The sequence below is a fragment of the Bubalus kerabau genome, chromosome 4 (genome assembly GCF_029407905.1).
Source record: "Bubalus kerabau isolate K-KA32 ecotype Philippines breed swamp buffalo chromosome 4, PCC_UOA_SB_1v2, whole genome shotgun sequence".
NCBI lineage: Eukaryota > Metazoa > Chordata > Mammalia > Artiodactyla > Bovidae > Bubalus > Bubalus kerabau.
Genome location: NC_073627.1, coordinates 136205409 through 136229672, shown reverse-complemented (window position 1 = coordinate 136229672; position 24264 = coordinate 136205409). Strand labels below are relative to the sequence as shown.

Genomic DNA, 24264 nt, shown 5'->3' with positions numbered 1-24264 from the left:
CACAACCAGAGAGCCTAAGCGCCACAACTAGAGAGCCTAAGCGCCACAACTACTGAGCCTACATGCTCTAGAACCCACGTGCTGTAACAGAAGCCTGCGTGCCGCAACAAAGAGCCTATGCAGCAAAAAATAATAATAAAAGTAAATAAATAAATAAATATTAAAATGGGCACAATTAAGGGAAATATATCCAAAGAGATGGAGAATAAAAATCTGAAACACTAGTGAAAATAGGTATATCTGATTTTTTTTTAAAGAATATTTTTACTGCACACATTTACCTGTGTCTTCAGCTGCCCTTACCCTGCCCCACCCCCCTTTCCCCCTGGCCAAGCGTACTTTTCTGAAGGAAAGCTCCACCTCCAGATCCCCCTTGAAGTTGTACTGGGCCACGGCTTCTCCATACTCCAGCACCTGGTAGGTTGGAGGCTTGATGGGCTTGGGAATCTCATCAGCTGGCAGCACCTGGAGGAAGAGAGGACATGCGATTCAGCTTGGGTATCAACTGGGCACAGACCTGGGCTCCTGCGGAAGCAATATGAGCAAGGTCTGTCCCCAGACCAGAGTGGAGACAGAAACCAAACACAAGCCTGGGGGAGCCAGCAGTGAGCACAGGGCACGGGGTAGTCAGTCCCAGAATGCTTCTGGAGGAAGAATTTGCACCAGAGGTTATGTGGAGTGGGCACTATTAGAGTGGACAATGGTCGTGAAAACAGGAGAGAGTTTACATTGGGGCACAGAAGGATATGAGAGGTACCAAGGAGCAGGGAACTCCTGGTAGCCTGTTCTAAAAGTGAGGATCTACCATTTCACCACTGCTTAGAATCAAGTGTCCCTCCTCCCCCTCCACTTTTACCCCACCATGTGCCCAGGGTCCCCATGCTCTCGTCGCTTCATCCTACTCAGAAAAATCAAGATGCTAATAAACTAGTTCATACTAAGATATAAGAACTTCCTTGGTGGCTCAGATGATTGCCTGGTGGGGCAACAGTCCATGGGGTCGCAAAGAGTTGAACACGACTGAGTAACACTTCCGGCATTTCAAGATGTAAATGACTGATGATATGCAATACTGTATATACTTGTGGAACTTCAGGATCAGGGACATCGTTTTAAGGATAGAGGAGGTCTATTGATGCCTATGAGATAAAGAGCCTGAAATAGACGACTCAATCGATGGGTCAAAGAGGAAGCCACAAAAGAAATGACAATAGTCTGAGCTGAATGAAAAAAAAAAAAAAAAAACAAAATATCAACATCTGTGGGTTGTAGGTAAAAGCTATGCTTAGAGAGGAATTTATAGCATTAAATGTTTACATTTAGGAGAAAAAGGTTTCAGATCAATAATCTGAACTACCACTCAAATAAACTAGAAAAAGAACTTAACACAAGCTGAATAAAGGAAATAATGAAGAGGCAGAAATCAATGAAATTGAAAACAAAAGTAGAGAAAAATCAATGAAATCGAAAGTTGGTTCTTTGAAAAGATCCATAAAATTAACCAATTTCTAGCCAGAATAAGAAAAGACAGAGATTATCAATGTCAGGAATGAAGGAAAGGACATTACTTTGGATCACAATAAACTGTGGAAAATTCTGAAAGAGATGGGAATACCAGACCACCTGACCTGCCTCCTGAGAAATCTATCTGCAGGTCAGGAAGCAACAGTTAGAACTGGACATGGAACAACAGACTGGTTCCAAATAGGAAAAGGAGTATGTCAAGGCTGTATATTGTCACCCTGCTTATTTAACTTATATGCAGAATACATCATGAGAAATGCTGGGCTGGAGGAAGCACAAGCTGGAATCAAGATTGCCGGGAGAAATATCAGTAACCTCAGATATGCAGATGACACCACCCTTATGGCAGAAAGTAAAGAGGAACTAAAAAGTGATGAAAGTGAAAGTGGAGAGTGAAAAAGTTGGCTTAAAGCTCAACATTCAGAAAACTAAGATCATGGTATCCGATCCCAACACTTCATGGCACATAGATGGGGAAACAGTGGCTGACTTGGGGGCTCCAAAATCACTGCAGATGGTGACTGCAGCCATGAAATTAAAAGACGCTTACTCCTTGGAAGGAAAGTTATGACCATCCTAGACAGCATATTAAAAAGCAGAGACATTACTTTGCCGACAAAGGTCTGTCTAGTCAAGGCTATGGTTTTTCCAGTGGTCATGTATGGATGTGAGAGCTGAACTATAAAGAAAGCTGAGTGCTGAAGAATTGATGCTTTTGAACTGTGGTGTTGGAGAAGACTCTTGAGAGTCCCGTGGACTGCGAGGAGATCCAACCATTCCATCCTAAAGGAGATCAGTCCTGGGTGTTCATCGGAAGGACTGATGTTGAAGCTGAAACTCCAATACCTTGGCCACGTGATGCAAAGAGCTGACTCATTGGAAAAGACCCTGATTCTGGGAAACATTGAGGGCAGGAGGAGAAGGAGACGACAGAGGATGAGATAGCTGGATGGCATCACTGACTCAATGGACAAGGGTTTGGGTGGACTCCAGGAGTTGGTGATGGACAGGGAGGCCTGGAGTGCTGCGGTTCATGGGGTCGCAAAGAGTCGGACACAACTGAGCCTCTGAACTGAACTGACATTAAGAGGATAATAACAAACATAGGTTCAATCCCTAGTCTGGGAAGACACCACATGCCTCGGGGCAACTAAGCTCATGCACCTCAACTACTGAAGCCCGAGCACTCTAGACTCCGTGCTCTGCAACAAGAGAAGCCATCACAAGGAGAAGCCCATGGACCACAACTAGAAAGTGTAGTCTCACTTGCTGCAACTAGAGAAAGCCCAGTCGCAGCAATGAAGACCCAGTGCAGTCAAAAATAAATATTTAAGAGGATAATAATGAAATATTATGAACAACTTTATGCTGATATATCAGATAATCTGAAATTCCTTAAAAGATGCAAATACTCAATAACTCATAGCCCCATATCTATCAAACCCAGAACCTTGTCTCTGGATTCGGATTCTAGATTTTCTACTTAACAACTTGGCTCTGAACCTTAGTGCATCTGTAAAATGGGGGTGATCTACTACTTTGCCAGGTTGATCGGGGGATTGAGGGAGGTGATACACAAGAAGGAGATGACACAAGTATATGTGACTGGTGAACCGTCTCAGACTTCATATTCTTGTCAGTTGCAATTAGATTTCTTCCCAAAAGACAGCTGGAGATGTAGGTTTTGAGAGGTGGATTCTGAGTGGTGAAAGTGGGGGACGCTGAGAGGACTGATGGCCTCCAGTACAGGAACTGGGTTTTTTTGTTCTTCCCCCTGGTCTGGGCTCCACCTTTAGGCCTTCGTTAACAAACATTTCCTGGAGGGCATGAATGAGACTGAGACTTGGCCCCTACCCCAGCTCACGGTTTTAGTCTTAGGAAACTTGCCAGGTGTGAGGGAGCAGCCAGTTCTGGAGAGGTTCCCTGGCTGGTTAAAGGGGGTCTGCATTCTCTAAGTCTCTGCAAACCCTTCCACCCTCCTGGCAGGGCCCCTTGCTTGTCGCCCCCACTCACCTCCACGTAATTAGCGGGGAAGATGCCCAGGCGGCCATGGTGCTCTCCCTCCAGCCAGTTCTTGTCCACCTCCTTGTGGATGTAGACAATGTCACCCTTCTTCAGAGTCAGTTCCCTGAAGGCCAGAGCAAGGACATTCAGCAATCTGAAGTCCTCAGGGTCCTCCAGACTCTGCCCAGTGTCCCCGAAATCCCTCCTCACCCTCTAGGGGGGTACATTGCAGTCCTGTCCTCCCAGGGACTGCCACAGGGAAGGCAAGAGGCAGAATGGTACTTACTTAGGGGACTGGGCCTGGAAGTCAAACTTGAGCCGGGCGGCCTTCCTCTGGGCAGGGGGAGAGGACAGAGCAGGTGATCTCAATCATTCAGCCCGCAAGTAGGCAAGAGCAGTCACAGGGACCCACCCCAGGCCCTCCTTGCACCCTGACCCTGATGGTCCCACCCCCCCTTACCTTCTTCTCTTCCTTCCTGGCAGGACTGCCCCCTGGATCAGAGGCACTAGGGTCTGTGGAGAAGCACTGCCTCAGCTTCGGAAGGCCATGTCTTGGGGGGCAGGGCTGGGATGGGGCTCTGTTCCCCCCTCCCTGCCCAGGACAGGAACGGGGGGGGGTCCGTGACCTTCCTGCCACCTCTGCAGGGGTACCACCTTATCTGGAGCAGTGGTGCTGGCAGAGGGGGCCGTCTGGGTGAGAACAAGAGCAGGATCTGGTTCTCACCTCGAGTTGAGGAAGGGTAGACAAAGTCCCTCCGACCTAGGAAGGGGCTTCCTCCATCCGCCATCCTGTGGGGGCTCAGGGAGGAACTCGGGTAAAGTGCATTCGGGGAGCTGGAGCTCCAGGCGGAGGCCGGGCTGCGCAGGGACGACGCAGGAATGAGCCACCTGTCTGGAGCTTCACCCCCGACCCCGCTCCCCACTGCCCGCCCGAATGCCCCCCACCCTCACCACTCCCTCCCCCCATCTTCCCTACCCCACCCCTCCTTCTCTGGAGGCGTCTCCCAGGTCCCGGGCCCTCAGCAGGATGTCCTACTTCCCGAGTGGTCAAGGCCGGGAAAGGGTGCGGCCCGGGGGGTGGGGGTGGGGGTGGGGGGGGTGGGGAGGCGGGAGCGAGAGCGGGATCCCTTCGCTGCTGCGACCCGAGTCCCGGGCCGGGGAACCAGCTTCCCTCGGAGGACCAGGGACGGCCCCCCACCCCGGCCAACGAGCGGCGATCGGGTCCCCGCCGGCCCCTCTCCGCGCTCCCGCCCCTCCTCCCGCCGTCGGCGTCCGGGGCTCGCCACCCCTCCCCGCGCCACGTCTCCACCGCCACTCACCGCGCTGGGGGCCGCGGCTCCTGGGAGCGTCGGGGCGCCTTCTGTGCGGGAGACGGGCGCGGTCAAGGCCCGGGACGCCGCCTCCGGAAAAGTTTGCGGCCGGGAAGGGAGCGGGAGGGGGAGCGGGAGAGGAGGGGCGGGAGGGACGCGGGGCGGCGGGCCGGGAGCGGGAGGAGCGAGGAGCAGGGGGAGGGACGGCGGGTGTGGAAGGAGGAGGGAAGGCCGGGACATGGGGCCCCGGGGCTGAGGTCCCGGGGGCGATGGACCCCTCCAGCTCCAGAGGGCAAGCTGACGTGGAGTCGGCCCAGGGAGGGCTCTTAGGGGTCGCTAGGAACAGTGATCGCCCCGCACTTTAGGGAGGAGACTTGGATGGAGTCGCCCAAGGTCGCGAGTGCAGCTGGAGGCGATGCCTCTCGTCGGCCTGCCCCTCCCACCAAAGCCATGCCTGCGCGGCTCGGCGTTCCTGCGCCCACCAGGAGGGCCCCGGGGGGCCGGTACCTTGGGGGACGGCTGCCCAGTCTCTATTGCCCGCAGGTCCTTGTCCAGCTCGGCGCTCAGCTTGGCCAGCTCTCTCTCCAGCAGGACCTGGGGGCGGGTTGTGCGGAGAGACTTGGGCCAGGGGCAAGGTTGGGGGCGGGGAGTATACCGTGGGGGGCGCTGGGCTGGGCGAAAATCAGGTGTGAGAAGCCCAATGGCAACATGTCAAAGCTCGAGGCGCTGGGGTAAAAGGCAGGCTCAGGGGGCGGGGCCAGGCCAGGCTGACTACCTCTGGGCCTGCCAGGAGGTGTGTCTTGGGGTGTCAGGAGGGCCCTCCTTGCTGACCCAGCTCACCCATCCCTTACTCCCAGGGTAACACTTCAGTATTTCCTGATGTGTTTCAGGACCAGGCTCCCTACTTCCTCTCCTGTCAAGTCTTTTATGGCCCTCTACAGCCTGGCTTCACTCTATCCAACCCCACCCTCCCTCCCACAGCCAGTCCAGCTGATGAGTGTTACACACACACACACACACACACACACACCCTTCCAGCCTCTGCCTGTGTCACCCCCATCCTGGGCACCCCCTCTCTTTGCCTGGCCTCCAAGCTCCATCTTCCAAGAATACTTCCTGACAATTCCAGTCCACCCTGATCAGTCTCTTCTCAGCCGGCTGTGATGAACACACAATTTTGAACACATGTTTACTGAGCACCTGCTGTATGCCAGAGGCTTCCCTGGTGAGTCAGATGGTAAAGAATCTGCCTGCACTGCAGGAGACCTGGGTTCGATCCCTAGGTTGGGAAGATTCCCTGGAGATGGGAATGGCTACCCAACTCCAGTATTCTTGCCTGGAGAATTTCATGGACGGAGAAACCTGGTGGACGACAGTCCATGGGGTTGCAAAGAGTCGGACATGACTGAACAACTAACACTTTCACACACTGTATGCCAGGCACTGTCCTGGATGCTGGGGGTACAGAGTTAAACCGTATGGGACTGGAGAGGGTCAGAGTTTTGAGTCCATGGCCTTGGCCCATGGTCATGGGGACCTTGACCACCCAGAAAATCCCTCACTGGTCCCCCAACATATTGTGTCCACTCCCACCCACCTGCCCATAGTACGCACCTCAATGGGCTGGGAGGGCTTCTCAACAGGGTCGTCTACCAGTGGTTTCTTGGGCTAAGAGTGGGAAGAGTGAGTCAGAGGGGGTGAAATTGCTCCCCTAATGCACAATTCGAGGGTACATCTTTTTGCAGAGAACCAGGCCCACACACCTTCTGCCCAGTCTCTAGTTCTTGCAGAAACTGGTTCCAGGATTCTTCCGTCCAGACATTGTCCGCTTTCTCTTGGCGTCTGAGCACCTGCATGGCAGGGAGTAGGCATCAGGTTGAAGAGAGGGGTACTGGGACACTGGCCAGGCTCGAAAAGCAGGCTTTCAGCCACTGTGCACTTCCGTGCCCATCAGCACCCTCCCCAGAATTCCAGGATCTTCTGGCTGCACAGGCTCCAAGATGAAGAACAGCTTTACCTGTGCTTGCAGCAGAAAGCAAAAGTCGCTCAGTTGTGTCCGACTCTTTGCAACCCCATGGACTATACAGACTATACGACTACTGCAGCGGAGAGCCTGACCAGAGAGCATGGTGATGGGAGAAGTGCTGGGCAGGGAGAGGGGATGCTGGGCAAGCTACCTGCTTTGAGGTCTGGTGCAGGGAGGAGGGTGCTCCAGGACTGCAACTGAAGGTGCTTCTAAGAGACTCTTCAGAGACATCCCAGCTTCTTCTAAAGAAAGGGAAAGACATCTTTCAGTTTCGTTTTAGGGAAACAGAGGCAGGTGTGAGCACACAGTCCTGGAGAGGGAGCTGCACCCCCTGCCCACCTGCTCTGGGTGGAAGCAGTGTTAAATAGTAAAATGTTATTAGCTCTGAATTCAAATTCCAGTCCCACCACTTAGCTGTGTCTCCTTTGGTCTCAGAGCCTCTGATTCAACACCTATGAGAATGACTCCCACCTTTATAAGGGTGTGGGGAATCTTAGGTGAGGGAACATACCTGAGACACCCAAGACAGGGGCTAACACATACACATCTGCTCCAGAAGTGGCCAGTCCCTTTCCTGCTGGCCTTGGTGAAATATCCTGCATTTGGATTCTGTCTGGTCCCATGACTGTGGGTATGTATGTCTGTGCAGCTTCGATGAAGTTGGTCACCATGACCAAGTGGTCTTGCACCCATACCCAAGGGTGTGAGACTACATCTTAGTTCCCAGAAAACCCAGGTCAGGGGAAAGAGCCTGCAGGCCTGACCCAGGAGCTCTGAACAAGTTACTTCTGCTCCACAAGTCTCAGTTCCCTGAGGTGCTAGATCATCGATGTCATCTGTCACCGTTACCTGAGTGTCCTTCCAGGACTCCCTTCTTGGCTGGTTGAAATCTTCCAGTTTCTGCTGAGTTTGAATATTTCCACCAAGTGGAACCACTGTACCAAGCTTATCAAGTGATGGAATGTCTGAGGGGAGGGGCAGGATTTGTCGGCTGTTACTATGACTCTACTCTAGGAAGAACATCACTAACAACAGTGATATGAGAATGGAATACATTGTTCCTAATTTAAGGAAGCTGTAGTCATAATTGGAAGGACTGATGCTGAAGCTGCAGCTCCAATCCTTTGGCCACCTGATGGGAAGAACTGACTCATTGGAAAAGACCCTGATGTTAGGAAAGATTGAAGGTAGGAGAAGGGGACAACGGAGGATGAGATGGTTAGACAGCATCACTGACTCAATGGACATGAATTTGAGCAAACTCCAGGAGATTGTGGAGGACAGAGGAGCCTGGCATGCTGCAGTCCATGGGATCACAAAGAGTCGGACATAACTGAGCAACTGAACACCAACAACAACTAGTCATAATCAAGCTTGTATGATAATCATGTTTGTGGAGACTTGCAGTGTACTTTGATCTTCATGCCACCCTCTGATTCCCATTTAACAGATGGAGCTAGAGAAGCTTAGACTGGTTACCTTGGTCAAGGTCACATGGCTAGTGCAGCACACTGGTTTGAATCCAGAGGTGCACGTGCGTGCTCAGTTGTGTCCAAATTTTTGCAACCCCATGGACTGTAGCCCGCCAGGCTCCTCTGTCCATGGAATTTTCCAGGCAAGAATCCAGAAATCTGGGTCCAAATCTTGACCAAATCTTAGTCTCTACCTTATTGATGATGCCAAGAGCCACAGCCCAGTTAAAGCCAGGCTAATGAGGTCACTCTGTTCCCAGAAAGGAATCAGAAACTCATTAGTGACACTGTGACAGAGAGCCTCCTGATTCCTGAGGTTGGGCTGAGCCCCTGCAGCTCGGGCTGAGCCTATGTGGTTTGCTTAGAAAAGATTCACTGCGTCCTTGACCTGTCTGCAGGGTTCCTCTCTCAGTGGCATCTGGGACAAAGCCTGTGATCCTCTATGCCCCTTGTTTTCTCGCAGGCTTCAGAATGGATGGCTGCAGGTCCACGCCTAGCCACAGGCTACCCCGCTCTCCACCCCAAATGAGGCGTGGACCTTTGGGGTGATGAATTCCTGCTGCCAAATACAGAGGCATTCCAGGTGATCCTGGCCACAAATAGCAGTCAGGTCATCCCCCTTTGGCTCTGGTGGCATGGAGGATCTCAAGCAGTGGGAACGCTGAGTGAGAAGGGGCAAAGCCATGGGCAGGAGCCTGCTGGCCTGGTGCGAGACTGTGCCAGCTGTGGCCACCAGGGGGTGCCAGTCCCCTCAAGGAGGCCAGCACCCCTCTGAAGCTCTGGGGCCCTCCCCTTGATGGCTTACCCGCTCAGAGGCGACATCTGATTTGGCCTGGCAGGTGGTCTTTGCTGGGGCCCTGGATGCCTTGAGTCTGAAGAGGTGGCACAGGAAGAATCCACTGAAAGTGAGAGAAAATAAACGGGCGATGGAAGGTGAAAGCTGGGGTTGAGGGCACCTGGGTGACCATGGAAGGTTCTGGCCCACCCCTACCCACGCTCCTGGGTGGCTGGTGGGAACAGGGGTGATGCTCTGGACCAGTAACTATGGGCTGGGTCCCAAGAGCTTTACACTTTTTACCAAAGCTTTGAAACATCTCTGGGGTGTTTCCGTTTTACACATGAGAAAAGAGAGGCCCAGAGAAAGCAGAGCCAGGGCTAGGCATTTGCTGGACAGTGACTCAGAGGCTCTGAATTATTAATACCATGGACCAGGGGATTTGGAGCTCACAGAAATGGGCTGTACAAACTTCACAAGTTGAGCTGAACCAACTGGGGAGCCCCAAAGCCAGGCGTGGCTGCAGGGAGGGGTAAATGTAGGCACCAGGCTGGGGCATACCACCCCCCCCACCCCTGCCTTCACCTTTGGGTGCCTCCTCGAAGGTCCAGTCCAGCTGTAGGTCTAGGGTAGCAGAAAGGACTCAGTCAGGGTGGGGGCAGCAAGCGAGGACAAGGATGGGGAGCCCTGGGAGGCAGCCCCAGAGGCTTCCAGTCCCTCCTGCCTAGAGCAGGGGCCCAGGGGCTGAGTCAGAGCCTAAAAAATGTCTCGAGGGAGGGAAGGAATTAGGAGGGCAGTTCTCAGGAGGGTTTGAAATGCCTCTGGCTGCCTTAGGACCTGAGCGAGCCAAGAGGGCAGTGGCCTTGCTCAAACCCTCCTGCCCCTCCCTCCCTACATTCCCACACACACCCTCTCCCTGACCTTTGGAGACCTGCCCTTGCCAGGTCAATTTGGAGAATTCCACTTCCCCTTCACCCTCTTGCCCTTTCTGCACCCTCTTCTAAATCTTCCCCCTTTGCCCAGACCCACTCTTCAAGGTGCTCAGGACTTTCTGGGGCCTCCAAGGAAGAGCTACTGACCTGACCAGCCAATCCTCTTGATTTCCTCGGAACACGAACACATAACCACAGCCCTGACCTTAAACGCAAACCACAACCCCCCTCTCTGGATCCCACACCTTCCTCCAGTTCTTGGGTTTGCAGCCAACTACTGGCCATAAGGGGCTTCCCAGGTGGCGCTAGTGGTAAAGAACCCACCTGCCAGTGCAGGAGACATAAGAGACACAGGTTCAATTTCTGGGTTGGGAAGATCCCCTGGAGTAGGGCAGGGCAACCCAGTCCAGTATTCTTGCCTGGAGAATCCCATGAACAGAGGAGCCTGGCAGGCTACAGTTCATAGGGTTGCATGCATGCTGGCCATAAGAAACTCAGTGTCTTCAATTCCACTTCCTGATAAGCAGGCTTTCAGCCTGAGCCACCCTCGTCAAGAACTCCAGTGACCTCCATGTTACCAGATCAAATGGTCAGTCCCACTTGATCAGCAGCAGCATCGGTCACACAGGTTCACTTCCTCCTTTAGAAATTTCTTGTCACCTGGCTTCAGGGAGACTATTCTGGTTTTCCTCCTGCCTCCCAAGCTGCCCCTTCCCAGGCAGCCTAGTTGATTCCTGCCCATCTCTCCAAGCAAGTACTTCAGGGCTCAGTCCCTGGGCCTCTGTTTCTCCATCTCCCTGGGTGATCTGGTCCAGTCTTCTACCTTAAAAAATACTGTCTATTCAGGGACTCCTAACCTTAGCTGTACATCAGAGCTACTTGGGGGACCTTTACACCAAAAATCTCTTTGAGTGGGTGCTTGGTATTTTCATCTACAGCTTAAGCCTCACCCTAGAAACTACAGACCTGTTTATCAACTGCCCAGTGGCTCAGTGGTAAAGAATCTGCCTTCAATGCCAAAGATGCAGGTTTGATCACTTGGTAGGGAAGCACCCCTGGAGAAGGAAATGGCAACCCACTCCAGCATTCTTGCCTGAGAAAACCCCATGGACAGACGAGCCTGGTGGGCTGCAGTCCATGGGATCACTAAAGAGTCAAACATCAACTGCCACTTTTATGAACCGTATCTAAAACTGAATGTCCCTTAGATTTGCACACACACAACCCCTCCCAGCGTTTCCTGTGTGTATATACATTTATAAAGGGCAACTTCATGGACTCACTCAGGTTTAAAGTCATCCCTGACTGGTCTCTTTCATGCCACATCCAATCCATCATCAAATTACCATGATTCTGTCTCCAGAATTCCATCAGGCCCGCTGCTACTGCCCTGATCTGAGACAGTCGTCTTTAGCCTGGATTCTGGACAGACCTCCTGACTGGTCCCTTGCCTCCACCCGGCCCCATCTCTTCCCCACCTAGCAGCCAGAGGGAGTCACTTCAGCCACCACCTGTCAGAGCCTGTCACTCACTCTTCAGCTCAAAGCCTCCCGGGGGCTCCTCAGTTCTAATAGAGTAAAAGCCCAAGGCCCTGGGTGACCTGACCCCACCATCTTTGGGTTCCATCTCCACCACGTGCCCCTCTCACTGCAGTCCAGCCCCTCTCTGTGGCCCCAGAACAAATCTGGCCTGCTCTGCCTCAGGGTTCCCCAGGCTCCCCATGCAGCAACACTCCTCCCCTAGCCCTGCAGGGACAACTCCTTCACAACCTTAGCTCTCAGCTCAGAAGCCACTTCTCAGGGGACTTTCCTGACCAGCCCGCGTGAAGTGGCAGCCTTCCTACCCTGGGCACTCTCCCGACCTTTTCTCCCTAGCCCTTACCACCATCTGCCATATTAAATGTCTGTGTGTTTACTCTGTGACGCCTTCTGTCTCAAGCTTCGCTAAGGCAGGAACAACCTTTGTTTGTTCCCTGTTTTGTCTTTAGCACCTAGAAGAGTAGTCAGCAAACAGCAAGTGCTGAACACACAGTTAAGGGACTGACTGAACGAATGTGTGACTGCACGGCTTCCCAGACCCTCACTGGGGACAGCGTCTGGTCACTGTTCCCCATACAGGGAGGAGATTGGCGGTTCCCTCCTTTGGCCTGTTTTAGCGATCACTTACGACAGAGCCTGGGGTGAGTGGAGACACTTTCCGGACAGGTAAGTCCCCTTGTCTGCCTCTCGCTCCCAAGCCCACTCAGGCAGAGAGAGGGCCCCAGAAGGGGGTCTCACCCGGCATTTTGCAGTGGATCTGCTTGAACATTCTTCGGTACCAGTCCCTGGGGCTGTCAACACTCTGGGATCAAAGAAGGCAAAGTCAGGCCACCCTCCCAATATCAAGCCACAGACATTTTTCCTCGCTGAGTCTTTTCTCTGGCCACCCTTGAAGCCCCCCTGGGTGGGCTGTTGTGACATCTTTAGTAACAATACCTCCGTGTAGTCTGTTATGTTTGAGTAAGATATATAGAAGGGGTCTTCCCTGGTGGTCCAGTGGTTAAGACTCAGTGCCCCCAATGCAGGGAGCGTGGGTTCAATCCCTGGTCGGGGAACTAAGATCCCATGTGGCATGGCCAAAAAAATTTTTTTCAATTATATAAAAAAAATACCCAGATATATGGAAGAATCTCCACCAGTGATGAGCCTTAAATTGTGAGATCTGGGGTGGCTTATATATATTTTTTTCTTTTTATGTATTTCTGATGATTCTACAAAGAATATGTGTTTCTATGTAATGAAAAATAAACAGTATTGGTGGGGGATAGGGTAGGAAGGTATTTCACATCCTCTACCTCACCTGGCAGAAGCAGAAGATATTAAGAAGAGATGGCAAGAATACACAGAAGAACTGTACAAAAAAGATCTTCATGACCCAGATAATCACGATGGTGTGATCACTGACCTAGAGCCAGACATCCTGGAATGTGAAGTCAAGTGGGCCTTAGAAAGCATCACTATGAACAAAGCTAGTGGAGGTGATGGAATTCCAGTTGACCTATTCCAAATCCTGAAAGATGATGCTGTGAAAGTGCTGCACTCAATATGCCAGCAAATTTGGAAAACTCAGCAGTGGCCACAGGACTGGAAAAGGTCAGTTTTCATTCCAATCCCAAAGAAAGGCAATGCCAAAGAATGCTCAAACTACCGCACAATTGCACTCATCTCACATGCTAGTAAAGTAATGCTCAAAATTCTCCAAGCCAGGCTTCAGCAATACGTGAACCGTGAACTTCCAGATGTTCAAGCTGGTTTTAGAAAAGGCAGAGGAACCAGAGATCAAATTGCCAACATCCGCTGGATCATGGAAAAAGCAAGAGAGTTCCAGAAAAACATCTATTTCTGCTTCATTGACTATGCCAAAGCCTTTGACTGTGTGGATCACAATAAACTGTGGAAAATTCTGAAAGAGATGGGAATACCAGACCACCTGATCTGCCTCTTGAGAAATTTGTATGCAGGTCAGGAAGCAACAGTTAGAACTGGACATGGAACAACAGACTGGTTCCAAATAGGAAAAGGAGTTCGTCAAGGCTGTATATTGTCACCCTGTTTATTTAACTTATATGCAGAGTACATCATGAGAAACGCTGGACTGGAAGAAACACAAGCTGGAATCAAGATTGCCGGGAGAAATATCAATAACCTCAGATATGCAGATGACACCACCCTTATGGCAGAAAGTGAAGAGGAACTAAAAAGTGATGAAAGTGAAAGTGGAGAGTGAAAAAGTTGGCTTAAAGCTCAACATTTTTCAGAAAACGAAGATCATGGCATCCGGTCCCACCACTTCATGGGAAATAGATGGGGAAACAGTGGAAACAGTGTCAGACTTTATTTTTGGGGGCTCCAAAATCACTGCAGATGGTGACTGCAGCCATGAAATTAAAAGACGCTTACTCCTTGGAAGGAAAGTTATGACCAACCTAGATAGCATTTTCAAAAGCAGAGACATTACTTTGCCAACAAAGGTCCGTCTAGTCAAGGCTATGGTTTTTCCTGTGGTCATGTATGGATGTGAGAGTTGGGCTGTGAAGAAGGCTGAGCGCCAAAGAATTGATGCTTTTGAACTGTGGTGTTGGAGAAGACTCTTGAGAGTCCCTTGGACTGCAAGGAGATCCAACCAGTCCATTCTGAAGGAGATCAGCCCTGGGATTTCTTTGGAAGGAATGATGCTAAAGCTGAAACTCCAGTAGTTTGGCCACCTCAAGCGAAGAGTTGACTCATTGGAAAAGACTCTGATGCTGGGAGGGATTGGAGGCAGGAGGAGAAGGGGACGACAGAGGATGAGATGGCTGGATGGCATCACTGACTCGATGGATGTGAGTCTGAGCGAATTCCGGGAGTTGGTGATGGACAGGGAGGCCTGGCGTGCTGCGATTCATGGGGTCGCAAAGAGTCGGACATGACTGAGCGACTGATCTGATCTGATCTGATCTGAACTCACCTGTGATGCCAAAGAACCTTGGGAAGCGAGGGCTATGTTACTAATCTGAGTTTCTGGTAAGGAACTAGAGGCAGACAGGTGGCTCAGGATAGGCCTGGGAGTGGTGGAAGGGCAGGTCCTCCCAGCATGAATCCTTCAGATCCTCCAAGCTTGCTGCTCCATCAGGCCTCACTGAGGACTCTCTCGTTCACCCATTCAGTCAGTCACTTACTCAGCAACCACTTCACCAGTGCCATGCCAGGCCCAGGGCCATGAATGGGGCAGCGGGGCAGTCCCTGCCAGGGTCAGCCCTTACAGTAGTGGCTCTCTACCATTGAGAACCTATGGGATAGTCTAGAACTGCCCGCCCCACTCCCCCGCCAAAAAAAAAATCACTTGTGCAACTCAGACATGCCAGAGTGCTCATAATTTTATGGGGCTCATGATGCCCCAGACCCATAATGGTTGAACCCCTGCTTTAGTCTGGTATGGTTTGGGAACAGCCTTTGTGTCAGAGGTGGAGCTCAGGGTGGACCTCTGGGCCCCACCTATCAGCAGCCCCAGCCCTGGACTCACAGATCGGGGCGCAATTGGCATGCCGCTCTCATCCACGGGCCCGACGCCCTCATACTTGACCCAGCGCTTGTCCCGCCGTTTGCTGTCCTTGGTCCATGTAGCTGACCACTTCTGGGAATGCTGGGAGGCAGGGGTCTTCTGGTTCCCAGGGGGCCGGCTCCCAGGGCCCGGCCAGGTCTGATACCAAGCAGGGTCTGTGGAGTACATGGAGAGGAGCTTCAGCAAAGGGGCCCCACCTAGGCTTATTTGTCCCTCAGCTCCTCAGACCACTGAGCCCTGTGGGTTCAAAAGTTTCAACAACTCCTTGTTTGTCTAAGTTGATGACACAGACTCTACAAATGTCCCCATCCTTGGCAGGACCACAGGGCTCTGTTTGTTTACTTTTTAGTTAAAGTGAATGAAAATGGATTTTATCTTGAGAAATCTATGCCCGTTCCCACCCCACCCTGCTTTGTTGGGGATGTCCTCAGAGTTTTTAGAATGAGAGCTAGAATTGTTACATGCAGAGAATGCTAGAGGCATCTCTAGCTGGGGAAGACAGTGGGGTGTGGCAGAAAAGGGCCAGGGGCTGGGGGCAAAGACCTGAATGCAGACCTACTGGCTGTGTGTCTTAGGCACAGCAATCAACTTCACCGTGCCTGTTTCCAACTTCTGTAAAATAAGCGTAGTCACAGCAGAGCTACAGGGAGATCTAATGTGTGTGACTGTGTTCAGGCCAGTGCCTGAACATTATCGACAAACCAGGGGCAGAAACTCACTCACCAGCACCTTTGGCCTCCAGGTGTAACAACAAAAGGGCTTCAGGGCAGGATGGACCAGTGTTTGAACCTCAGCTCAGCCTTTGTGACTGAACATCCCTACGGGTCCTTCACTGAGAAGATGCTAATAATGACACCTTACCTTGCCAGGCTATGGAGGGATGAAGTGAGGTAAGACCTGGAAGGTGTCTTTACAGTGTCCAGGATTTTCTATGTGCTTACTGACTATTTGTTAAATGTGTAAACTACTCAACACATTGGCTGCCTCAAAGGAATGCTCTATAAATGTTGCCATCCTCCTAAAGAGAGGGGCCTTGGGGGTGGATGTGCACCCAGGAGGTTCCAGGAATCTCCCAGACCCCGTGGGCTGGGTTGGGCTGGGCTGGGCTGACTCATAGGAGCCCAGGAGCTGGCAGAGTCCCAGAGCTATCTCTGCAACCTTCTGCTGGGCTGCTGCATACAGATGGGGGGTGAGGGCAGCCCTTAGGGGGCGTGTCTTGTGTTCAGCGCCCATCCCTTCTTCAACCCACCTATGCTCACATTCCTTCAGCCTCCATTCCCAATCCAAGCCATCCCCTGGCCTGCTGGAGGTCCCCCTGGCCTAAGGCTATGTTCCCTGCACATTTCCTTCCCCCTGGCACTGGGTGGGGGAGGCAGGGGAAGGGATGTGTCAGCCTGGTCTCTACCACAGCAGTTTCACTCTTACAGGCCAGCACGTGCCTACAGGGAGGGGTGGTGAGCTGAGCTCACTAGCCCCAGGGCCTTGAGAGACTTTCACCCACCTCCTGTCCCTCCACCTGACCCAGGGTGGGTGCCAGAAGGCTGAGCCCAAGAACCTCTGACTGAACCCCTCTCCCCTACCCCTAACCCTGGAGCTGGTTTTCCCAGGCAGACCCACCTGGGTGTCTGGAAGCATCTCTCCTCGGTTGGAAGTACCCATTGCACACGGTCCTGGGCGCAGGGTCATGGAACTGGAAATTAAGGGTGTTGGAGCCACCATTCCGGATCACGGGCACCTGTCGGGAGGGGCCAGGAGCAGCAGCTCAGGCCCAGAGGGTTCTGCAGGTGGGCAGGAGGGATGGCTAAAGGGTGACGGCTGGACCCTGTCTGGTGAACCAGCGAGGCTCTCTAGAGCTGTCATCCGCCCCCCTTCCCGCGCTGATCCTCCTGCTGCCTCCCGACCTGTCCTGAGCCCCCCTCCCCAAGTAGGGGCCCATAGTACCCGCTCCCTTGCTGTCTCACTCACCCGTGTCCCCCGGGCGGGTGACCTTACGTGGGCCAGGAGGTGGCCCGGGATGAAGTCATCCAGGCTGAGCCCAGCTGGGAGGCTGTGGGGTGGAGCCTGCATGCTCGGGTCAGGGCTGGAGAGCTGCTCCTCGGCGTGTCCTCTGTGGGGAAGGAAGAAGTAAGGGGGAGCCCTGCTGGGTCCAGGCTGCCCCTGTCCTCTGGGTTCAACCTTGGGGCTGTGGGAGGGAGGGGGTCGGGCCAACTTGGTGGGAGCTCAGAGACCCAGGAAACAGGCCGCTGTGGGCACCCGCCTTCAGGCTGCCCATGCAGGCTCCTAGAGGCACAATGGGCTGCTTGTTAGGCCTCGGGCAGGAGCTCTGGGTGGGAGTGGGGGAGGGGGAGGCCGGGCAAGGAGGAGGAGGAGGGAAGCTGGCTGGGAGCACACCTCCTGCGGCCAGCCCCTCTGGGGCTCTCACTGAACAGCACGGCCCTCTCCCCCGGAGGGAAGGCAGAGGGAACTGGGGCAGCTGGTAGAGGCGGGCCCGGGTACCAGGACTTTGTTTCAGTTCCCTCTGCCACCCCCAGGCCCCGTGAGCATCTGCTTGCCAGAGGGCACAAAGGGTTAGTCAGGCAGTGGGGTGGGAAGCGGCCACCCGCCCACTGCCCAGCAGGGCCAAGATTCTAGGGAGGCTGGGCATGTCCAGTCCGCAGGAACCATTCGTTCTGAGCTCAAAGTAGTATCAGCTCCCTTCTTTGGCCTCTTGGCTCAAACCGAAGCCTCACAGGACTCCAGGTGCCATGAGGGGTCAGGCAGCTTGGGCCAGGGCTTGGGCTGGACGGCGAGTTAGTGGGTGAGCGGGGAGCTGGCCGGCTCCAGGGAGGCGGTGCTGTCACACACACAGAGGTGTGCACACACCCCACTTTCTCCTACACCTCCAGGCTGTCTTTTGGACAGAGGATCTTCCAGGGAGCATCATGCCAGACTGGCCAGCTGGGTCCTTCCACCCCAGGCAAAGGTGAGGTCAAGAGACAGGGCTCCCACATTCAGGAGAGGAGACAATGGGGATTTTCCACCAGAGAGCCAAGCTGCCCAGGCCGTCTTGTCCCCCCTCACCTGTCCTGGTGAACGTGACCAGAGGCTGAGCCAACCTCGGCCACCTTCTGGCGCTAGACCGGTTCTGGCACTTTTGTTTAGAGTTAAGGCTTGCGTGTGCCTGTGGGATCTAGGGGCTCACAGGAGGGTGGCAAGGACCTTGTGAGGTGCTGTTTGTGTAGCATGGAGTGTTGGCACGGTGGATACTTAAGATGGTGGATGGAATGTAAGAACGTGGCTTGTGCAGGGCTACTGGGTGGGGGGTCATATGAGCAGTATGGGAATTGTAAGTACAGAGGAGGTTCAGCTGAATAGTAGGTGGGAGGTATGCAGTGGGAGGTGGTGTGCAGCTGAGGGGGTCATACGAGCAGTGTAAGTGTTGTGAAGACCAGAGCGGATGAAGGTGCCTTGGGGGCTTTGACTACTGCTGTACCCAGTTTCTGCTCAGCCATGGTGGGGCTGTAGGGTACAAACAAAGCTGGGGGCAACTCTCTGACTTTAGTCAGGGAGTGGCAATTCCTTCTGACATTTGAGCAGACCTACTGGGGACACAGCTTTTCCGGGCCCATCCCTAGCTGGGGTGGTGGGGGAGAGTGAATGGCTGAGGCTGGAGGAGGGGCAGCTCACCAGCTGGATCCAATTAGGACTCCTACCAAAAGCAAAACAGGCAGACACACCCCAGTTCCAGGCTACTCTCCCCCACTCTGCGGGGGAAACTGAGGCAGGGGAGAGTAGGAGATCTGAAGCTCTGAGGCATGCTGATTCCTAGCCGCAACCCCACCCTAGACAGCTGACAACGGAGGCCAAAATGCAAGGTCAGCACAGGCAGCCCTGATCATCAGCTGACCCAGCCTCCTTCCCTCTCATTGCCATACCCTGTTGCATTCCCTGAGAACTGCCCTGCAGGAGGAAGAGGCCGGTAGGAGGTCTGATTCTTCAGGTGCTGCTCATCCTTGGTCGCCCAGCTGTCTGACTGTCCCTAACACAGCACCCTGTGATGCACCTCTCAGGATATGCAGGAGTGGGTGGGGAAGGATGGGCTGAGTGTTCCTCCCGTACCAGGAGGTGATAAGGACTTCTCACAGGGAGGATAGAGGCACTGGGGCAGTGGGTTCCGCATCTGGCAGAGAACAGAGGGGGACAGGAAACCCCCAGGTCCTCCATGAAATCGGGCAGCCCTTCCCCCCTAGCGGCTGAAAAACGTGAAATAGCCCACTGTAGTTGGTAGACTCTTCCCTCCCTCCAAGAACTGCCTTGACTTTGGGGGCTTGCGCCTTAGGTGCATCCCAGGGGTATTTTCCAGCTACAAGTCCACGTGGACAAGTTCAGGTTTTCTCGACTTTCGCCTCATCTGGATTAAGGGGGTCTTCTCACCTCTTTCCCTCCCCCAGAGTTTGGGACCAGGACGCCCGAGGGAGGGGCTTCACGCGTTCCCCCGGGTTGGAGTGCGGGTCCCTCCCCGACTGCAGCCCCCGCCTCCTCTCCGCTCCCTCTCCTCCGGGGCACCTACCTTCCCAGGAGAGCAGGTGGAGGGGACTGCGGGCGCCCGAGAGGACACAAGAGCATCTCTGCGCGGCTCCTGCCTGGCGCGGCCGCGGCGGGCCCTCGGGGAAGGAGGGCAGGGAGAAGTCCGGGCTGTGCCGTCCGCCCTTGTGACCCGGTCAGGACGGGCTCCACGAGGCCGGGCGCCCGAGGAGGAAGAGGGGGATCGGCGGGGCCGGAGAAGTGGGGACGAGGGCGAGCGCTGGGAGCAAGGACCGTGAGAGGCGCGCGGGGCCGGCAGGCGCGCGGGCGGAGTGTGTCTCTCCCTGTGATCTGGCCCCTGGGCCGGACTTGGGTGGAGGGCGGGGGCTCCGGCCGGCCGGGGCGCGAGAGAACTCCCCGTCAGGGTGCGAGCGGGCGGGCCGCGAGGACGTTGTGGGCCTTGCCGGGGGCCGGGTCGGCCGCGAGGCGGCGCCGAGAGAGGCGGTCCAGGGTCCCCAGGGAGACCGCTCCGGTTTCCCAGCTGCTTCTCCCGCCCCCACCGCAGGGCTGGCGTCGGGCGGGGGCGGGGACCAACGAGCGGCACTCAGAGTTTCCAGCGACATTTCCAGCGGGTGGGAAGGGAGCCGCTGCTCGGCGGAACCAGGACAGAGAGCAGGAGTGATTAAAGAACCTGGGTCGAGCCAGCCACTGATATGGGACCCGGATGCAGACAGGCTGGGGCCGGGATAAGGTCGCTGCACGGACAGAGTGGCCTAGTGGGCAGAGTTAAGGCCCGGCCATCTCCCTCCTCTCTTGAAGACAGAGTTTGATTACGTGAGTGCGCGTCCCAGGCGTGTGCACACAGAAACACACACACACACATACACACACACACGCGTGCACTGGCCAATGGGCGGATGCTCACACACGTGCAGGCCCCGCGGAGGACAGCCGCGGGAGGAAATTGGACCGAGGCAGCGGCCCGCTGGGCGTGCCGCGCCCCTGAAGAGGATGAGGGCGAGGTCCCTTTGGCAGGGATGGGGTTACCGGGGTCTTGGTGTTCCCATACACCGTATTTGTTTTGATCTTGCTGCTTTTCCGCTGTTCCCACTGCTTTGACACAGGTCCTAAGAGCCCGGGCCCATTGGCTCTCATCCCCTCTGGCCATGCCCACTACCCCTTCTCCCCTGTGTGAGAGAGCGTCTGTGCCGGCACAGAGCCTGTTATAGTGAAGGTTTGATGAATGCTTTACTATTAATGAATGCTTACTGCTAGTGGACAGACTCTGGGATACTACTTTTTAGTCCTTGGCTTGGCTCTGAGACCCCATGCCCCAAATCAACTAAATCGTAAATACCTGCTGGGCAATCTCAGATCTACTTTGGAAGCGATCAATTATAGATTATGAAAATATGGAACCATTTGTTAGGACCTATGGGGAGTTAGGGAGCTTCCCTAGTGGCTCAATGGTAAAGAGCCTGCCTGCCAATACAGGAGAATGGGTTGGATCTCTGAATGGGGAAGATCCCCTGGAGAAGGAAATGGCAACCCACTCTAGTATTCTTGCCTGGAAAATCCCATGAACAGAGCAACCTGGCAGGCTGCAATCCAGAGAGTCACAAAGAGTCGGACACAACTTAGCAAATACACAATAACTAGGAGTTAGACTGGTACTCTGAGGCCACCATGCACTTCAGAGTGTTTCCCATTCAGCACAAAAGTTGAGAAGGAAGGGAATGGAGAAAAATAAAACCTTATTTTTAAATCCCTACCATCACAGATACTATTAGCTATATCATTCCCTGATTCAGGTTAAAAGAGCTGTCTGCTTTGCGGTGAACCAGATTGAAACAATCTCACGTGTGAAGCGCGGAAGGAGGGGAGGCTTAGGTTAAGAAGCTAGAGAGAGAGGCGTGCCACCTAGCTTCCAGTGTCTGCAGGGCTGCCGCGTCGAAACTCTCTGGCTGCACTGGCAGACCTGGCACCACTGGGTACATACTCCAAGGCAGATCCAAGGTCTCCAAGAAAGAGCTTTTAAATGATTTCAGGAGTTCCAAGTCTGCCAATTGTGGGGAATCTTCATAAAAGTAATTATTGCACTGAGTAACCGCTCCAGTATTCTTGCCTAGGAATTTCAGCAGAGGAACCAGACAAGCTACAGTCCACAGGGTCACAAAAGACTCGGACAGGACTTAGCAACTAAACAACAGCAGGGAGCTGAACCAGATCACTTTGAAGGCCCCTTCCAAGAATCTCTGATTCTCCAGGAAAGCTGTAAGGAAGGACATGGGCGGGGTAACCTCTGCCCACAGAAGTCAGCGTCAGAGAGGAGGGAGGAGCTTTGAGAGTACCTGAGTGCAGGCGGCAGTGCATTGCCCTTCCCCTAATGCTTGGATCCCTACTCACCCCCAGGCACCACCCTCTTCCCTCCCTGAGGGACAAAGCTGGTGCCCATCTCCCTTGTCACCAGTTTTTTCCCCACCTGTCAGGATCCTGGTGATTAAGGGCCACATCTCTTTCGTGTTCTTCCTTGTTCTCCAAAGATGGTGAAGCTGACGATCTTCCTACTCCAGGAATCCTGGCCATACCCGCTTCTCACCAGCAGCAAGTTCTCTTATTCTCTAGGGCTCTGACCTGGACTCCAAGATAAATATTTAATGTAGAGGGTGCAGCTGAGCCGACAAAGGTCCCCAGCTTCCTGTTTCTCACAAGGGGGAGGAGGCAGCCATGGGCGAGGAGCGGGGGATTGGCTACCAGCCTCATCTCTATAGGAATGGGGAGTCCAGTAACCAGCTTTGTAGTAGGCGGTGGGGGAAGCTCTGCCGGAGACCTGAGCTGCTTTGACTTCTGCCTGTCTGCTTCAGGTCCTGCTGGGCTTATCACCTTCTGTCTCAGGTCAGAACCTGCTGTGCCACGGTGCCTGTGGGAATCACTCTCCTGAGAGTCAGAGGCTGTGTACTTGGACCAAGGAGGAGCTCCCTCCAACCCACAGCCTCATGGAAGAGAGGATGAGCAATCGGTGGGAGCACAGAGTCTAAGGAAACGAACTGACACCTCCTTTTCTGCTCATCTTTAGGGAGAAGAATCCTTTCTCTTTGAAAAGTGGGAGATTAAAAGGAAAAGAATCGCGACATCCAGAGATTCAACCCCAAGCCAGGTGTCTGATTTCTCAACTCCTCCTGCCAGCCTCAGCTCGCTGGCTGCTGGCCTGATGGGGCAGAGAGCTGGCATGGCTCAGGGAGAAGCTGAGGTTAGGGAGGGCCATCCCAGGTGACCGGGCTGTCGCCAACAACAGAGCAGATTCCTTTCATCCCAGTGCACTCTCTCCTCTGGCGACTGCCTTATCGCCTGACAGGGACCTCCCTCCCTCTGACTCTTCCGGGGCTCTGGCACCATCTTTTGTCAGGGGGGCTGCTGCCTGTGTCTTCTCAGAGCCACCTGAGCCATAGTAAACACTGTTACATAACCGCTCTGTTTTTTTCTAGCTATCTGATCCTGGTTGGCCGTGTGCCCCGCCCCCACCCTGCCCCCTGAGGCGGCCACCTTTTGTTCCATGGATTATCCCCCCACAGCCCCCATGTCAACTGAGGTCTGTCCACGCCTGCCACACTCAGGGATGATTAGCCAAGAGACTACTGGTAGATGTTATGCTCTTTACATGGAAGGGGAGAAGAGGGTGGGTGTTCATACCGGAATGTGGGTGGCTCTGAACATCAGCCTCAGTCACCAAAAGAAAGGATGACTGGAAAGAGCATTTAAGTAGCTTTTTAATGTAAGTGAATAGGGTGAGTGGAGAATTCAGTTTCGTTTCTCAAGTGAGAAAAAGTAAGCCAGGCATCCCAGAAGACATAAACCTGAACTCTCAGCAACGTGTGTATCTGCCTGTGGCTGATTCATGTTGATGTGTGGAAGCAACTGTGGAGCCTTGCCCCAAGGCCACAGGTGCGAGGCCTTGCACCAAGGCCACAGAAGTGGAGCCCAGAACAAAGGTCATCTCTGAAGCTGACTGAGCCCCCTTGTAATCTTGCCCAAAGTCCCCCTGATCATCACCAGCAAACTCCCTGACCCATATTAGGCAAAAATGCCCACCCCAGTGCTCATCCTATAGCATCCTAACCAATCACCTAAGGCTGGCCTTTTGGCAGGAATTTTGTCTTGAGGCTATAAAAATTGGCCACTAACCCACGAAAAGCACTGGTTCTCCCTGGTCTGTCAGGAGGTCGGCCCACTGCATTTCCAAGTACCCACATTATCTCTGCTCTTTGTTCGTAATAAACCCACTGCCTTCTGAAATGCTCTGTGTCTGGAAATTCTTTTCCAACCCATGCTAGGACTGCCTCAACAGAAACCAACACAATATTGTAAAGCAATTATCCTACAATTAAAAATAATTTTTTTTTTTTTTAAAGAAGACCCTGAACTCTCAGTCCTTGAGGAGTGTCTGGTGCTGGGAGTCTGGAGTCTGAATGTCACAGTCAGATCAGCCCTAAGCAGCCAAGTGGCCCCCTGGCTCTGTGCCTCAGTCCCCCCATATTAGACGGAGGAAGAGCATCTGCTATTCCTTCCTCTCCACAGGAATGAACAAACTTTGCTATAGAGTTTAGTTAGGCTATGAGCAGGTTCTTAATTTGTGCTCTCA

The 24264-nt window shown here is 53.6% G+C and overlaps 1 protein-coding gene across 4 annotated transcripts in view; it reads right to left on the bottom strand.

Annotated features, from left to right (window-relative positions):
* SORBS3 (sorbin and SH3 domain containing 3) overlaps nt 1–22247 on the bottom strand; it is a 30299-nt gene extending 8052 nt beyond the window's left edge. Inside the window, exons 1-17 of one of the 4 annotated variants that reach the window (XM_055578721.1) lie at nt 22108–22247; nt 17088–17229; nt 16740–16812; nt 15084–15277; nt 12320–12383; nt 9697–9735; nt 9142–9235; nt 7016–7106; nt 6602–6688; nt 6453–6506; nt 5346–5432; nt 4848–4888; nt 4253–4386; nt 3989–4041; nt 3815–3861; nt 3538–3652; nt 340–465 (exon numbers count right to left, since the gene is read on the bottom strand). In XM_055578721.1, the coding sequence (XP_055434696.1) occupies nt 340–465; nt 3538–3652; nt 3815–3861; nt 3989–4041; nt 4253–4386; nt 4848–4888; nt 5346–5432; nt 6453–6506; nt 6602–6688; nt 7016–7106; nt 9142–9235; nt 9697–9735; nt 12320–12383; nt 15084–15277; nt 16740–16812; nt 17088–17229; nt 22108–22211 (1545 nt within the window). In that variant the 5' untranslated portion in view covers nt 22212–22247. Of the gene's footprint in view, nt 1–339; nt 466–3537; nt 3653–3814; nt 3862–3988; nt 4042–4252; nt 4387–4847; nt 4889–5345; nt 5433–6452; nt 6507–6601; nt 6689–7015; nt 7107–9141; nt 9236–9696; nt 9736–12319; nt 12384–15083; nt 15278–16739; nt 16858–17087; nt 17230–18182; nt 19646–19671; nt 19990–22107 lie in introns of those variants that run through there. The other 3 variants (XM_055578719.1, XM_055578722.1, XM_055578723.1) reach the window with 3 other exon arrangements.
* Nucleotides 22248–24264: the final 2017 nt, after the last annotated feature.